Source organism: Colobus angolensis, unplaced genomic scaffold (genome assembly GCF_000951035.1).
Source record: "Colobus angolensis palliatus isolate OR3802 unplaced genomic scaffold, Cang.pa_1.0 Scaffold138, whole genome shotgun sequence".
In the NCBI taxonomy this organism is placed as follows: domain Eukaryota; kingdom Metazoa; phylum Chordata; class Mammalia; order Primates; family Cercopithecidae; genus Colobus; species Colobus angolensis.
Genome location: NW_012114466.1, coordinates 1663114 through 1679603, shown reverse-complemented (window position 1 = coordinate 1679603; position 16490 = coordinate 1663114). Strand labels below are relative to the sequence as shown.

At 61.4% G+C, this 16490-nt stretch overlaps 1 protein-coding gene across 1 annotated transcript in view; it reads right to left on the bottom strand.

The window, feature by feature from the left end:
• The window catches only part of WNT7B (wingless-type MMTV integration site family, member 7B), a 49578-nt gene extending 35054 nt beyond the window's left edge, over positions 1–14524 (bottom strand). The window contains exon 1 of the mRNA XM_011934759.1: positions 14323–14524. Within this exon, the coding sequence (XP_011790149.1) occupies positions 14323–14405 (83 nt within the window). The 5' untranslated portion in view covers positions 14406–14524. The remainder of the gene's footprint in view (positions 1–14322) is intronic.
• Positions 14525–16490: the final 1966 nt, after the last annotated feature.

Genomic DNA, 16490 nt, shown 5'->3' with positions numbered 1-16490 from the left:
CTATCTCTACTAAAAATACAAGAATTAGCCGGGCATGGTGGCACACGCCTGTGATCCCAGCTACTTGGGAGGCTGAAGAAGGAGAATTGCTTGAACCAGGAGGCGGAAGTTGCAGTGAGCCAAGATCACGCCACTGCACTCCAGCCTGCGTGAGCGAGCGAGACTCCATCTCAAAAAAACAAACAAAAAAACCCCAGAAAACACACTTCAAAATTCAAATGCCAGCATTAAAAATCGTGTCCGTGTGCTTTGTGTGTGCCTGGCCCGCCTTGGGGGTGCTAGCCTTTCCTACACACGTGCTCCATGGGGCCGCTGGGCTGGGCCAGCCGCTGACCTAAGGCAGAGCTGGGCTGAGCCAGAATGCCCTGCCAGGGCTCCTCTGCCTCAGCCTGTGCCCATCAGCCAGCCTGTCCCCACCAGGCCCTCAGCCTCTGTAGACCCTGAATGCGGGCAACAGCCCACCGCAGCAGCTCCCAGGCAGTGAGAAGGTTAAGTGCAGGAGACCCCAGGGAGTTGTGGGGGCTCATAGCCCTTGGTGGAGTGCCCTCCTCTCTGCCTATGCCCAGCCTGGCACTCAGGCAGTGGACAGAGCTGCCACATAGCAACCATTGCTCCTCCCAAAGGAGCAGGGCCATCAGCAGTGATGGGGAGGAACAGGGTTGTGGGACGTGGCCCCTCTGGCTAAGACCCTCATCTGGGCGGTGCCATCTCTGCCAAGGCCCAGCCTGGGGGCTCCCTCCTCCAACATTCTCAGGAGCTTTGGGGTAACCTATCATCTCACTCTTGGGTACCCTGAGCCCAGGTGGCAGGGGGTGGGCAGCATCTCACCTGTGCCCAGAATCAGAGCCACCCTGTCCTCTCCCTGACACCCCTGCTCTGTTCAGGAGTAACCCCTGCTACAGCGCCTCCCCCAGCAGGCAGCGTCTAATCTCAATCCCTCACGCTGTCAGCGTTTTCAGTGGTTGAGGCAGAGCGAACACCCACTGCGTGCCTGACTGGCCTCAGAGTCCCCTCAGGGTTGCTATTTCAAAGTTCGGGGGGCCAAGGGCTAGAATGGTGACAATAATCATGATTACTCTTCCCTCAGAACAGGAATCGGAGGTCCAGAAAGGTTCAGCAGCCTTCCTGGTAGCTCAGGAAGGCTGGGAGCGAGCAGGGCTGGAACTCACCCCTCCTGTCCCAGGGCTGGCCAGTGCCCTGTCATCAACCCTTCCCCTGGGGATACCCCATCCCTGACCCTCAAAGACAGCGGGGGCAGGATGGGCAGAGTGTGGTCACTCATCCTCCTGGAGAGCCACCCTCCCATGTAAGTCTCTGGGAGCAGGAGGCTGCATCTGGGGCCAGGCTGTGTGGGGTTGGGCCTTCCCTGAGGAGCTCTTGGAGAAGGAAGCCCCCCGACATGCACCAAGCTGCAAGGAGTCTCTCAGGCTCCAGCCTGACTCATGGGCCCTCCCCAAATAGGTCTGAGCCCCCGCAGCTGGGTCCAGGATGGCAGAACCCTGTCTTACTCCCCACCATATGCTGGGCCTGGTGCAAGGCCAGGCGTGGCAGAGCCTCAGCTGCCTGTGCAGGCAGGGGCTAGGGCTGCAGGCTGGGTGGGCAGCAAGGCTGCCGTGGGGCGTCCCCTTGTCACTCAGACTGCATTACAGGTCAGTTGAAACCAGCTTGTACCCCCACTTCACATAGGGTTGAGAAAATGCCCACAGTCCATGTCAGGGCCCAGCGTTTAAAACTGGGGATGGGGTGGTGAGGATTATGGGGGTGAAACCGCCCAAAGTACCCCTCGAGAGGGCACAGCTCCCCACCAGTAACAGGACAAGCTGCGTCTTTCTGGTGATGAGGCCTGGGAGCCAGGCACCTCCACCTCAGTATCCCATTTCTCCTCCAAATTCCCAAAAACCGACCCCACAAACCACAACCCAGCTCTGTTTTGCCAGTGGAGGTGGAGGGGGGCCGCAAATGGCCCCACAGCAGCCTGGCTGGACCCCGCTCTCCCACCTCGATCTGGACTGGACACCAGCTCTCAACACAGCACCCAAGCAGTCCTGGTGCTGCCCATCCCGCCCAGTTTCAGGGTGGAAGTAGCGCCCCACCCCGCCACTGAAAGCATTCCCGAGAAGGACCGGGGCAGCGCTCCGTCTGGGAGACACGAGATCTGACTTCTTCCTGGAACCCAGCTGGAGCCTGCCCGGGACTCAGCATCCCAGACCCCCCAGAGCCCCAGGAGCCAGAAGCAGAACCCTGGGGCCGCCTTCCCTCCCCCGCAGATAACATGCACCTCTTTCAAAAAGCTCATGGAGGTCAGAAAGGCTTTCCCCAGCACGCCCTGCTCTGCCCCCAGGGCACCCACCATCCTACCCCTGGCATGGGTCCACGCCCCACCCTGACACCAGCAGGATCGTGGCCTTGGGGCCTGCCTGAGCCACCTCCCGGGCCAAGCCCAGGCTGCTCCTCTTTGGCCACTTTGGCCAGGTGGCCCCAGGTCTGCCCCCTCAGTCCTCACTCTTGCCCACACTCCTTCCTAGCATGCTGGCCCCTGACCTGCTGAGCTCTCCACTGCAGAGACCCCTCCTTGGGGAGGCATTCCCACCCACCAGCCCCCTCTGGGAGCATCCAGACTCTGTGCTTGACCTCTCAGGCTGTCCTAAAGCCACTGTGTCAGCGGCAGACTCCCCAGGGCAGGGGTCCCCAGCATTGCCCAGCACCTGGCCAGGCCCCAAGCTCAACATGGGCATGAGCCACCCCACCCCCCCAGCTGAGGGAGCATGGGCAGCCCCCTCCCCAGCTCTCTGGGTAGCAGGGACAGGCTGGCTGAGCCTGGGCCTGATCTCCGGCCTCCCTCCCAGCCCCTGGCCCTGGCTGCTGGGCTGCCCCGGGCTCCTGCAGCCCACGCTCCTGGCCCGGGGCGCTTTGTAATTCTTCCTTCTCAGGCATCTTCTGGCAAAAATATTTGAAGAATGCTCCAATTATCTGTGATCAGCCAGGGAGGCAGGCCTGGATCCACCCATCCAGGAAGTAACTCAGCAGATACCCGGGAGGACAGCGCCTGGCCCCCGTGCCCACCCAGGGCCGAGTCCTCGCCAGCCTCTTCCTCAGGTGGGCAGAGGGTTGGCCCGGAACTTTCCATCCATACAGGGGCTGGTCTATGGCTTTGGAGCCCAGCAGGGTTCCTTGGGGCTGAGTATGGGGCAGGGGCTGGTGGTGGCCTCAGTGTTCCCGCCTGTCAAATGGGGATAAGAATGTGGGCCAGGTCTGGGGTCATTCAGCAGACCCCATGAGCCACAGGTTGCAGACTGGTCAGACACCCCCACTCATCCAGAACAGAGCTCCACCTGCACCTGCCCTGTAATGCCTGGACCCCACAGCAGCTCCAGCGCTGCCCTCAGAGGAAGCTGGAGGGGATGCATTGCAGCCCAGAGCTGGGCGTGCCGGTGGGAAGGAGCCAGAGAGAATGAACAGGACAGGTCTGGGCGCAACAGCTGGTGCCCCATCCTTCCTGGAGGAGGGCCCAGCTCCGTGGGATGGGGGTGGGGGGGCTTGGGTGAGGGGTTTTGCCCAGCCACCCCAAGGCTGTTCTGAGTCTCAATTTTCTCATCTGAGAGCAGGGGACAATCAGCCCTCCTTTGGCAAGTGGCAGGTGAGGCCTGGAAGGGGTCTTACACCTGTGGGGAAGGGACAGGCCCAAAGCGCTTCCCTTTCCAAGCAGGGTTCGTGGTGTGTGGGGCCCCGGAACCGTTTCCCACCCTTTCCCACCCTCTCCCCACTCTGGTTCCCCTGTCTGGTCCTTGCCAGCCTGACCTTACAGATGAGGAAACTGAGGCTGAGAGAGACTAGCCAGAAGAGAGCAGTGTGGGTGGGGGCCGGGACAGTGCATCCTTAGAGGAGGCAAAGGGAGCTAGGCGGGTTGGGGGGTGGGCAAGGAAGGGGCTGGGGAGAGCAGAGGGCTGACACCCCCAGGGCCCAGCTCAGGAATGAGGCCATCCCTCTGCCCCTCCCTGCCCTTCCTGGCCTCAGTTTCCCATCTGTGTAGTGAGGGGCTGAGGTGACAATCTGGGTACCTGCAGCTGTGTCCTAAAGAGGTTTGCTCGTTTGCTTGGATTTGGGGTCCTGTGTTCAAGTTCTGCTCAGCTGCTGGCTCTCGCTGGCCTCCCTGAGCCTCAGTTTGCCTGTCTGTCCAATGGGGAGAAACGCCCTGCTGGTGGGTGGGGCATCCTGCAGGCTGCCCTCCACTGTGGTCCCACCTGCCACTCTTTCCACGCCACTGCTCTGCTCAGCTCTCAGCTCACAGTGTTCCCAGGGCAGGGATCAGAGTGTCCACTTGCTCCCTCACGCCCCCGGCGGGCGGCTGCCCCCCCACCCTCCCCACATAGCTGGCATTCCTGGCCTGGCAGCCTGGGACCCCACCCTGGAGAAGAACCAGACCGCCTGGGAAAAAGCTGGCGAAGAGTTGGGGGCCCCAGGCAGGGCTGAGGCTACTGCAGGTGGATGAGCCACAGCCAGGGGATCCATTGCACCCCTGGCCAACACAAGGAGCCCACAGCTAATGAGGTCAAGGACAGACACTCCCAGCCACCATATCTGCTAAATCTGTGAAATGAGAGCCTCACCCACTCACTGTGATCCCCAAACCGCAGGACACTGACCTCTGACTTCAGAACCTTCCAGATCTCTACCAGCACCCAGGGCCCATCACGATGCACCAGGTGCTGGCCACACTGGACTAGCTCCTCCCCATCCAGGGGCAGGCAGCTTGCCCCCTCCAGCAGCCAGGCAAGATTCCAGACCCAGCTTAGTGCCTCCTCCTCCAAGAAGTCCACTAGGATCTCTCTCCATTCTCCCCTTTCCACGCCCTACAGGATCACATCTGTACTGGGCTCCTGAGGAAGCCGTTGGGACTGAGATTCAGCTATACCCTTCCCTAGGTCTTACCCTGGCCTTTCTCTTTGCTTCCCACAGTACAGATGGGGACAGAAACACCCAGAGATGCCACAGCACCTGAGACCACACAGCTAGCTGAGACCCTAGCAAGGATGGGACTCCCAGCCCCAGCCCTGGCCCTGATGCCACAGATCTGTTGGACGCAGGGGCACCTTGCAGGCCTGGGTGACCAGGATGCCAACCTGAAACCTCAGGACAGATGGGTGGGTGGACAGACAAGTGGAACAAGTTGGAGGGAGCTGGCAGGCCCCATTGGCCCATGGCCAGGATAGGAGTCTGGACACTTTGTGGCTGGGCCAGCACCTTGGCCTTCCTGGCCGCTCTGAACTTGGCTGAATGGCAGGTCTGGGGGCCGAGCCATCACTTCTCTGCAGACTGCAAGATAGGGCTGAGCTCCCGGCCCTGAGACTGAACCTTAGGCCATAGTCCTGAAGGGTCCTCCTTCTAGGAACAGATGGGAGCCACACCCAGTCCATGCCTGGGCCACACAGTGCCTCAGACAGAGCATGAGCCAGAGCCAGGCCAGCCCCACATAGGCCATCTGCATTCTCCAAGGCAGGGGACCCATTCTGGGCCACAAGCCCCCTGTGCATAATTCCACATCCCCCTCACCTTTCAAGCAGCCCACTTTTCTGGAATGCTCCCTCCAAGAATTCCTAGGCTGCCACGGCCTCCTAGCCAACTGCTCAGCTTGGATGCCTTGTGGCCCAGAGTGCCCATTTCCCCTCCTCCGCCTCTCGTCAGCCTGGCTGAGTGAGTGTTTATGGAGCCTTCAGAACTCCAGGGGCCTTGACTGAAGTGGCCCGAGGTCCTGAGCGCCATCCCTGCCTTCCCCACGGTGAGCCCGCAGTTGGAATTCATCATTCCCCTTTTACAGAGGCGGCTTAAAGAGGAGCAGCATCTCGGGCAAGGCCACACAGCAATGTGGCAGTGATTTGGTATCAGAGACAAGAGCAAGACCAGACCCCGTGGCTTTTCCCCCACCTTTGGGCTCTGCCTCTTCCCACCCTCCCATCCTGCCTGCCACAGGAATCTCCACCGAGGAAGGCAGTAGGGGGAAGCCGGGCTGGGCTCTGGGCTCACAGTCAGAGCTGACTGCAAAGCCGGGCTCTCCCCAGCCTCTGAAGGTAGGGGACCAGCCCCAGCCACCCCTCCGAGGCTGCTCCAAAGCAGGGATAGACCACAGGAGGACTCCTGCAGGAGAGGGAAGCATCACACCGCACACACTGCCTGACTCCTAAAGATGCCAGAATGAAATACAAGAGCACGATGGGGTACCAGGTGATCCCCCATACCTCCAGGAGCTGCAGCCTAGAGGGGAGCCCCCAGGCCATATGCTGGGAAGGCAGGTGCTGAGAGAGAGCAGATGGGGCCCATGTGCAGTCTGCAGCCCTCAGCCCAGTGCCCCTCCCCAGGTGCAGGTCCACAGCATTCCAGGCTGGCCACTCCGGGGGCTACATCCCGCAGGTCCTCAGGCCCTGCATCCCTGTGCGCTCTGGACTACTGTAGACATGGAGTGACTGGAGTCCAGAGTCACTGACTCCCTATCCAGTGCTCTGTCCACAACACCAGCCTGCCTGGCATCCAGGGATCCGGGGCCTGTCACCCCCAGGAACACTCTCTGAACACTCTGATGCTCAGGAAGGCGTGCCTGACATGCAACTCCATCCCCAGGGCAGTGCCACCAAGGCGGGTGACAACCCTGCAGGGGCAGTGATGGGGCTGAGCAAGCGCTTCAGCCCACAGGACTGTAGCCTCTGAAGGCCAGGCCTCCCTAGGCTGAGGGGAGCCATGGGGCACACAGGAGGAGTCCCGGGATGGATCTGCCTTCCTTAGGGGACGGTGTCGGCCGTACCTGGAAATTCCCAGCGCTTCCCCGCCAGCGGTGAAGTCATCCTGGGAAGACCTGAGTCAGGGGAGCCGGGAAGTCATCCAGCCCCCGGTCACCCACTCCCCCTTCCCACCTGTGCCGCTGGGGGCCAAGCACACCTGGGGCCACCACAGGCTCTGCCACCCCTGGGCGATGGGCCCCGACCTGGGAGTTCCTGGGGCCCCAGACCCAGAAGCGGCCATCAGACCCTCTGACAGATGTGCTGGGTACCGACTGAGTGAGTGCCTGGTATTGCCCTGAGTGCTGGGGAGGAGGCAGGCAGCCCTGCAACCCCAGATCTGGCCAAGCACACTCACCTGGCACCCCTGCCACCAGACAGTCCTGCAGACTCAGTCTGCGGAGTGGCCCGGGTCCTGCATCTGCGGCTGGTGGGCAGGACCAGCCTCCTCCCTGCTTCCCCATCTTCCACCTCATTGCCCAGAAAGCTCTTTCTAAAGCTCTGCCAAAGCCACTCCTCTCTGCCCTGGGGTCCCCAGACCTGAGGTCACTGCCTCTGGCACCGCCCCCACCTCATCTTCCCCTGCCCCAGCCCACTCTAACCTGCTGCTCCCCACTTCTGATGCCCAGTTGCCACATCTTCACACCTCCAGGCCTTTGCCCACGTCTGTCCCTTTCCCAGGCCTTGCCCACGTCTTCCTTCCCTCCAGCAGGTCCTTCAGGGCCAAGGTCAGAGGCTGCTTTCCTTGAGAGGTCTTCCCCGGACCACCCTCGACCAGGAGCTTAGAGCTCCTGCTGTGGGTCCCGCAGGGCTTTGCGTAAATGATGCTGGAAGGGAGGGAGGCAGGGGCTTTCCTTTCCAGTCACACCTGCACACCCGGCCAGCCCTGATCACCCACCCACAGGGGCTGCCATCACTCTGTGGGCATGAAGGGAAAGTTCAGGGTGGTGGTGGGGCCAGGAGGAAGGGGAGGAGGGAGGAGGAGGATCTGGGGAAGCATCCAGATCTACCACCCAGATGGGGAAACTGAGACCCAGAGAAGTGGAGGGATGCCTCAAGGTTGCCGCAAGCCCATAGCTGAACCAGGAACAGGGCCTGGGCGTCTGGGACCACACTCACGCTGACCCAACAACGCTGGCCAGGCTGGTCTCAGAGCTCCCGGCTTAGGGACCGAAGCAGGACAAGGCCCAGAACAGAAAGCCTCTGGGCTTCCCATACCCACAGGAGAGCTGCACCTCTGGTCCTAAAGCTAACCTTGGAGGCAGCCCCTGCAACCTTGAGACCCTCGCTCAGGGCCCCGGGGACTCTTGGTCAATACACAGTTCTAAGCAACTGGAGGCATTGGTTTCTGCCTGGAGAGGACAGGCAGGAAATGGGACAGAGCTCACCCAAGGCTGAAAACTCGCCTTGCTAAGACACCGTGACAAGTGGCATGGACCCGACAGCCAGGAGGCCCCAGGCTCAAATCTGGGCTCAGCTGCTTGACCTGGGCAAGTGACTCTGCACCCTGACCTTGTCTTCCTCACTCTACCACCTAGCACGGCAGACAGGCCTCTCCTAGCTCCCCTTGTCTGGGAGACCGAGGGGGACACGGATCCCAGAGCAGACCCTGGGCACTGTGCACACATCAGTCCCACCAGGGAGGGCCTTCTCGGGGAACCCAAGTCCTCCAGAAGTGGGAATGCCTCATCCTGAGTTCCCTAAGCGGGAGTCTGCGGGGCAGGCAGTGCATTCTGGAGGAATTCCCATTGGAAGGGGCTTTGCCATCTGTCTCACCGCTTGGGACTGCACAGGCCTAAGTCTCAGCTCTGGACACCTCGTCACCCTGGCCAAAGCAATACCCACTGCGTGGAGGCCAGCTGAGACACCACCAGTCCTTGTGGCCGGGCTCCCTCCCTCCAGGGGGCCTGGTCCATTCAAAGCTCCAACTGGGTACAGAAGGGTTGGAGCAGGGATCACAGTGCGGGAGGGTTCCAGAAAGCGATGGAGGCCCACAGGGGTCATGGGGTGGGACTCCAGGGCATGGTCACTCAGGCTCTCCTCCGTTACTGCTGACACCCAGTGAGCTGCTTGGCGGGTGGCGTGACTTCCTCCCAGGCCCAGCTCTGGGCACCTGCAGGCTTCACATACTAAATCTGCAAAGGCCGCATGGGGGAGCAGGACATTAGTGTCGTCTGCACACAGCCTCAGACCCAGCCTCGTGCCAGCCCCAGCACCTCAGCTGCCACCTGCTCCAGCCTGGAGATGGAGGAAGTGTTGATGGCCCTGTGCCAAGCCTCACCTGCCACTCTACCACTGAGACTGTGGGATGGCCTCGGTGGAAAGGCCAACCACTCCACTGGCTGCTTGCACAGAGAACCTGTGAGCGCTGCTTCTCTGCCCAGGCAGGGACCCTCCCCAGCATCCCCGGCCCTCACTCCTACTGCATCTGCTTGTATGCCTCTGGGGCTGGGGAACTCACTGCCTCTCTGCCAACAGCGGAACTGACCCAAGCCTCAGGACCCACCTTCAGAGGACGAGAACGCCCTGGGGGAGGGGCAGGGATGGGGGAGGGGCCCCAGGCGGGCTGAGTGGGAAGACAAGGAAGGGAGGAGGGAGTGCACCTGTACCCACCCCCACCCTGCCGGCCAGCCTGAGGTGAGGCCCCAGCCCCGCGCCAGGGACGGAGGACAAACGGTGGTTTTGTCCTTGGCCAGCGGGCGGCCCGCACCACACAATGACCCTTTCATCAGGCTGAAGGAGCCCTGGGCCGGGGTTTCATCTGACAAGGGAGGGCGCCCGGCCTCCTGTCCCTTTGGGAGGGGAGCTGAGCCCCATCTGAGCTGGACCCAGGGCCGGGTAGGGCGGCAGCCTTAGGAGCCTGCTACAGCCGCTCCATCTGCCCAGGATGACAGGGAGCGGTGTGAGCAGTGAGGGCTCAAGCTTCTGCTGCATGTGGCTCTCAGTTCCAGGGAATCCGCTCCCTGGCCCTGGGCTGATGGCCTGGACACCCACAGCTGAGCCCTCTACCTCATCCAACACCACCACACCCCAGAGTCTGTCAGGGTGCTCCGAGAACAGAGCCTTGGTCCACACCCAAGCAGGGTCCCTGGGTTCCCCACAGGCATCCACCTGCCCTGCCAGGGTGACTCAAGGCTGCAGGTGGGTGGGAGGGGAGGGGGCGGGAGTGTGACTTGCCTGGCCATTGTCCCCAGAGGAGCTCACGGAAGTGTGTGAATGAGGGAACAATAATGTGCTGTTGGCGCCTCAAAAATCAGCAACTTCATGATCATCACCTCGCCTCCCATCAGCACCTTCAACCACTGGCTGGAGCCTGAGTCCCTGGGAGATCCCGATTCCTCTCCCTGTGGGACTGCATAGGGGGAACTTCCCTTCAGAAGCAGTGCTGGTGCCACATGAGGAGCTGGAACTAGGAAGGCTGAACCCCTGGGCTCCAAGGTGACCTTGGGAAACAGCCTCTTCTCTGGATCCTGGCATCCCATTGATCCACCTCAGGAAGATGCTCTGAGGCTCCCTGGAGTGGAAGTCCTGGTGAATGTGTTTGACAGTATTATTCCCTCGTTTAGGGGTCTCTTTCATGTGCCTGTTTAGTCTGGCCAACTCCTATCCATCCTTCAAAACCCTGTCTGAGAGTCATCTCCTCTGGGAAGCCCTCTGAGATGCCCTAGGGGGTCCATCACTCCTTCCTGAATGAACACAGCCACTGGGCCTCCCTCTGTGCTGCCTGTGGCCAACCTCCCTATTCCTGATAGCTGAAAATGGCCAGTCTCCCGTGCACTGACTGCACCAGGCATCAAGCTAGAGCTTCCCACAGCCACCAAGTGAGGTTTGTGCTCCCATTATCTGCACTGGAGAGGGAAGAGCTGGGCCTGGGGACACAGCCAGGCAGTGAGGGCCCTGTGGAGTCAGGATGAGGACCCAGATCTGAGTCACTATCATGCCCCTTGGCTTCACGAAGACTCAAGGGAAATCACGTTAGAAAATGGCACATTATCCTACAGACCTCTGTGCACAACTGTGGCACCCAGCGCCATCCCAGGACCTCCTGTCCTCCCTCCGCAGACAGATGGTCCACGATGCACATTCTCCCCTTTAGCCAATGGTGGACAATTCTCGTCCACATGATGATGAGTTCTGGGGAGTTTCCTGTGATTAGGGGGGCTCCACTTGTCCACTCCAGTGGAGGGTCCCCAGTTGAGATCTCATCAGATTTCCCAGCTCCAATTCCACATGTACTCCCTCTATGGAACGTTCTACACTTTCAAGTTCCAACTACACATGACCTGGTCTGAGCCTTGGGGGAGGGATCACCATCCCAAGTGATCCATGAGGAGACTGAGGCCCAGAGAGGCCCATGGACCCACTCAGGGCACACAACAGAGCCCCTCCCAGACCTGGATAGATGCAGACCCTCCAGGCTGGGAGTTGCCCCTCCCCCAAGGGCAACCTTAACACGCCTGAGCCAAGGGGCACATCCTGTCCCCACACAGGCCATGGTACCATGGGAGTGGGCCTGGTTCATCTCCTCCCCGCCGAGGGTCATGGCCACAGCACTTCTGGGACTGTGGCTGGCACCGCTGACAAAGCCGGGAAGAGGCCTGGCCTGGCAGGGCAGCGGTAAGCTGCCAGGTGGTCGGTGAGTAACCGCCCCGTCACCCATGACTCACTTGGCTCCCCAGGGCGGGCGGTCACCATGAGGCTCCTACCGGAAGACCTGGGGGGGTCGTCAGAGCCAACCCCCACATCTGGGAGAGAAAGGCTGAGACCGGAAGAGACCTGCCTGGGACAGAAGCTGAGCCTGGTCCTGGTCAAGGCCTCAGCCAGGCCCCCATTCCAGCTGACCCAGCACCACAAGCCTTCCTCTTGGCCTGCGGTCCCCCACCTGCCCTCCCTTGGGTCCTGACTGATCCCCGCTGGCCCTGGGAGCTCCTGCACTGACAACAGAGCTCTGCACAGAGAAGGCGAGGGCTGGCCAGAGCCGCCTAGCACCACTGCAAGTCAGCATTGTAGCAGGGGCGCAGGGCGCTTCCAGGCCAACACACCCGTCCAACCTGATCAGCGGCAGGGGCCCAGGCATGCGTCTGGGATTTGGTGTGCACAGACCACAGCCCAGGACAGGGAGCTAGGGGAGCAGCCCAGATGAAAGGAGGAGGATCAGCTGTCAGCCAGTGTCTGGGATCCCAGCAATGGGATCTGGAAAGTTCCTGAAAGTTCTCTGGAGCAGAATGAAGCCTCCATCCAGCGACCCACCTAGCCTAGGCATCCTCAGATCCAAAGGCCAATGCCATCAAGCGTGCCTGCAGTGCTGAGGGTGGGCTGACACTGACCCCCACCTCTCACAGCTCTCCAAGGACTTGCCTGCTGGCTGCCTCCCCCAAGTGCAGCCATTGGGTCAGAAACACTGAAACCAAGGTCTTCTCACTTTGCACGCTTTCATTCAAATTGAACTGCGCAGGCCCTACTCCCACCTATGGTCAGCCTTATGCCCACCAAACAAACTGGGCAGGGGAAACCTGAGACCCGCCCCCCTCGCTCCTGGAACATGTCTGGGTTCCTCTCTGCTTGGGGAAGGCTGGCGTCAGCGTTTTCCTCCCTGTGGTGCAGGAGCTGCTGAGGGCAAGTCAGGGATGCAGCCTGCCTTCCTGTCCCCCACGACCCAGGCCGGACCCCAGCACTGGCCCAGGGATGTCTGTAAAAGCTGTTTCCTTAGGAGAATTTCTGCCAACACAGCTGGCAGTGCACACTCCAGGAACAAGCCTGGCGGCTGTAGTCATTGCAGGCCCAGATGAGGAGGACAGCCCTGAGATAAACCTGGGGTCTGCAGAGGTACACTGGGCACCACCTTACCCCAGAGGCCCCTCACTGCTGCCTTGGCATCAACTCCCACCAGGCTTCTGGGGCCCCTGTGCACCTCCCTCTCTCCGACCCTTACCCCAACCCTCCAATCGCCCCTTCCCTCGCCCCCACCTCCTCAGGACTCCTGGTTTCCCACCCCGGACACCTCTTCATGAACACCGAACCTCAGCCAGCCGGCTCCAAAAATGATTTCCCAAGCACCGGAGCTGCCAATTCTCTAGCAAGGCTTAAGGCTGAAATGACAGGATTCTGGGGAGGGGAGGCTTCCTGGCCTCCAACCGCCAGAGGCTGAAATTCCAAGGCCCCCTGGTTGATGCAGTTCCTGGGAAGGACACCAGAAACGGGACCCAGGGACCCTGGCACTTTGATAGCCTGGGTCCCCACTGCTCAGGCGGTCCCCACCCGCATGCGCCCTGCTACCCCGCCCCCCTCAGGCGATGCCTCCGCAGCCGGGGCTGCCCGCCGGGCCTGGAGCGCTCTCTGTGCCCGGACCTTGTAATTATGTCCCACAGCCCGGGAAACCGCGGGCCTCGCAGCATCTGGCTGCGGTTGCGAACTTTTGTTTCAAGATGCGCGACTATTTATAGAAGGAAAACTGGTAGGATAGTAATTTCCTAGGAGCAAGAAGAGAAATTGGCTGAGTCTTTATTAAATGGGGGTGGGGGCGCGGCGCTGTATTAGGACTGCGACCGCATGGGGGGAGGGGGTAGCGCAGGGAGCGGGAAGGCAGCGGCTGCCCCCTCTGGCCGCGTCAGGCGACCCCGGACGTGGCCCGCGTGTAAAGGAGGGGGAGGGGGAAGGGAAGAGAAGGGGAGGGAGAGCAGGCGCTGAGGTTTAATCAGTAGCATCCAGCCTGAATTCCCCCAAACGGCGGTTCCATAAATCAAACTTCTTTTTGAGTCTGAGGCCAGAGCATATGAGTCCCATTAGGAATCGAGCGAAGCCACCACTGCGCCCCCCCGGGCTCACTGGGCTGGACTCGGCCCTGCCCGGAGCTTCTCAGAGCCCAGTGGGCTCTGCCCCGCTGGACGCACACAGGAGGACCCATGCTCTGTGCTCTCTCTCGGCCGAGACACCTGGGCCAACGCGGCCGCCAGCGCGCAATGTGCGTCCACCTCGCCCCTAGGTGAGGACTCGGCAGGGGCAGGGATCAGGTCACCCAGCGCGGCAGGAAGGCGCGAGAAGCCGCAGCGACTTCGGGGTGCAGTCCGGGCGCTGTCCGGTGGAGCACGGCGTGCACGTGCGTGCCGGTGTTTGCACGAGGGAGCGGGTGTGTGCGTGCGGCTGTCCCAAGTGTCGCATGGTCTTGCGCGCCGCGTGGGCTAATATAGGGAGGGGTCCTCCACTGGTCCAGGACTCTGTTGGGACGCGCAGGGAATCTCGGCGCCGCCTGCGTGCCCGCGAGCCCTCGCGCTGGGCGTGCACAGCCTGCTCTACTCCGGCAGTCGAGCCGCTCTCAGGCCATCCTTTCTTTGACCCGAGAGCCAGAACTTCTCACTGACGTCGCTGGCCGCCAAGTGCTCCACCTCGGCAGCTTAGGCTGGCGAGGCGACCTAAAGTCCCCAGGCTCCCGCGCGCGATGGTCACCCGGTGCCCCGCCCAGGGGCCTCGCTGCCGCGTTCCCTGCCCGCCCTGTTCCAGCGCTGGAGGCCCGAGGGGAGCCCACCCGCCCACCCCGCACGCCGCTCGCGGCACTCACAGGTAGCTGCCGCTGGACAGGAGGAGAAAGATCTGCGGGCAATAGACGGAGACGAGCGCGCTGCGCGGCGACAGTAGGAGCATGGTGGGCCGGCGCGCCTGGCGGGGCTGGGCAGGCTCCACGGGCAGGGCGCCTGGGCCAGCTGAGGCCGGGGTCCCCGCGGAGCTCCCCGATGCAGGGCGGCGGCGCCAGGCGCTAGGGGCTGGGTGTCGTGGACCCGGGCGCAGTTGTCGCCCGTGCCCCGCCGCCAGGGCCGCGCATGGCGCTGGATCTGAGGCAGCGGCGGGAGCTGGGGCTGGAGTGCGGGGCGGGGACCCGGCCGCGGACCCGGCCGGGGGCAGCGGACGCGCCTTGTCTGCGGTCTGGACCTCCGTCCGTCTGTCGGTGCGAACCGGCTCTGTCGCTCGCACTGGCTCACGTCTCCAAGTCTCCCGAGGCGCGCAGCTGCCATTGGACGGGCCGTCCCTACATCCGCCTCCTCCCCCGGCGGGTTTTTTTAAAGGGGAGGCTGACCGGAGCGTGCGGTGGGAACCGCCTCCAGGGCTTGCCCAAGTTGTCTTGGCCGGGACACCCGCACCCCCATCTTTAGGAAGCCACACAGCTCTGGCCTGGCTCCGGAAGGTGCACCTGGGGGCGACTCCGCTGGGGAACTGCGCGGAGGCGTGTGCTTGGGGGCTGTGCTCAGCAACGTATGCGCGTGTGTGCATGCATGTACCTGCATCTGCCTGTGTGTGCCTGCAGGAGCGTGGGCGGTCTGTGAGGACAGGTGTGTGTGCACAGATGCACTGAGTGTCCTGAGCCTCTGCCCCCGCGTGCCCTGGGTTTAGTGAGGCTGGCTGTGGGTCGCACACAGGCACTGCCATGGTTAACCAAGCCCAGCCTTGAGCTGATGCTGAGACTGCAGGACCCTGCCTGGGCACCTCTTTGGAGAGGCCGCCAGTGCTGCTCTCCTCACACAGAGGCGTCCCCACTCTGGCTTCCCCATCCCGGTTGGCGGGGACGGGTTTGGGGAAGTAGACCTACAAGGACGTTCTCCCTCTTGAGTTCTATTTATTTATTTATTTATTTATTTATTTATTTATTTTTAAGCCCGGAAACACAGGTCTAGTGTCCCACCTCCTGTTGTTAGCCAATCCTGGTTCCACTTGACCATCCCTCTACATCTGAATCACAGTGCCAAGCAGGAAGATGGCAAGACAAGGGAGGGCTGGGTGGTCTGGCCCGTTGTCCTGAGGAAGAGGATTTTCTAACTTCTAGACCTGGTGTGGAGGCTCATCACCCAGGAGAAAGCAGTCACTTCCTCCATCTTCATCCCTCCCAGTCCAGGGCTCTCAGGCCCCTCTGCTTCTGGCCCCAAAGGCAGGGATAGGCTTGCAACAGGGCTTGTCCTAGAACTGCAGTGACTCCAGTTCCAGTGAGCAGAGGGTGTCCAGACTTCAGACGGGCTCCTCTGAGTTCTGCTTTGGCCTCCTCCAGGGCTGGAGCTGAAGGCCACTCAGTCCAAAAAGGGCCCTGGGTGAGGAACTGTGACTCCCTGAAGCCATCAGGTTTTCAAATTGCTCCAAATCCCAGGTGCATCTGTTCTTAGGGCCGTGACCCCTAAGGGGATTGTGAGGGCTGAGTTCTGGTTCCTGCTAGTACTGGATTCCTCCAGAGGTTGTACCTGTGAGTTGCACCGGGCTTAGGGGCACATGTGTGTGATGGCTGCACGTGCCCAGGTGGCTCCCCGTGTAATGAAACGCAGGCAGCGTGCAGGGGAGTGATCCTGGAATATCCCCCCCATGCATATACAACCTCTGATCTTTGCTCAGAACTTTGTGACCCTGAAAATCCCAACTCCTGAGATGCAGATGCCCTGGAATACACCATCTGGAGAAGTCCCCAGGGTGTCAGTCCCGGTGACATCATAGTCATTAACAATAAGAACGATTCTCCTGGTGTGTACAGGTGTCTCTTGGGACACATATCTCCACCACCCGCAGGGCAAAGGCCCCCAGGACTAACACGGGCAGCATGAAGTGAAGGGGGTGTTGTGACCACATATTTTGGATGAAGAAAAGGAGGCTGAGAGGTTAAAGGGCTCACTCAAGGCCACAGGCTAGGAGTGACAAGAGGACAGAACAGACAGCCCATTGGTCCCAGACTCCCAAACTTCCTCCTTAATGTAA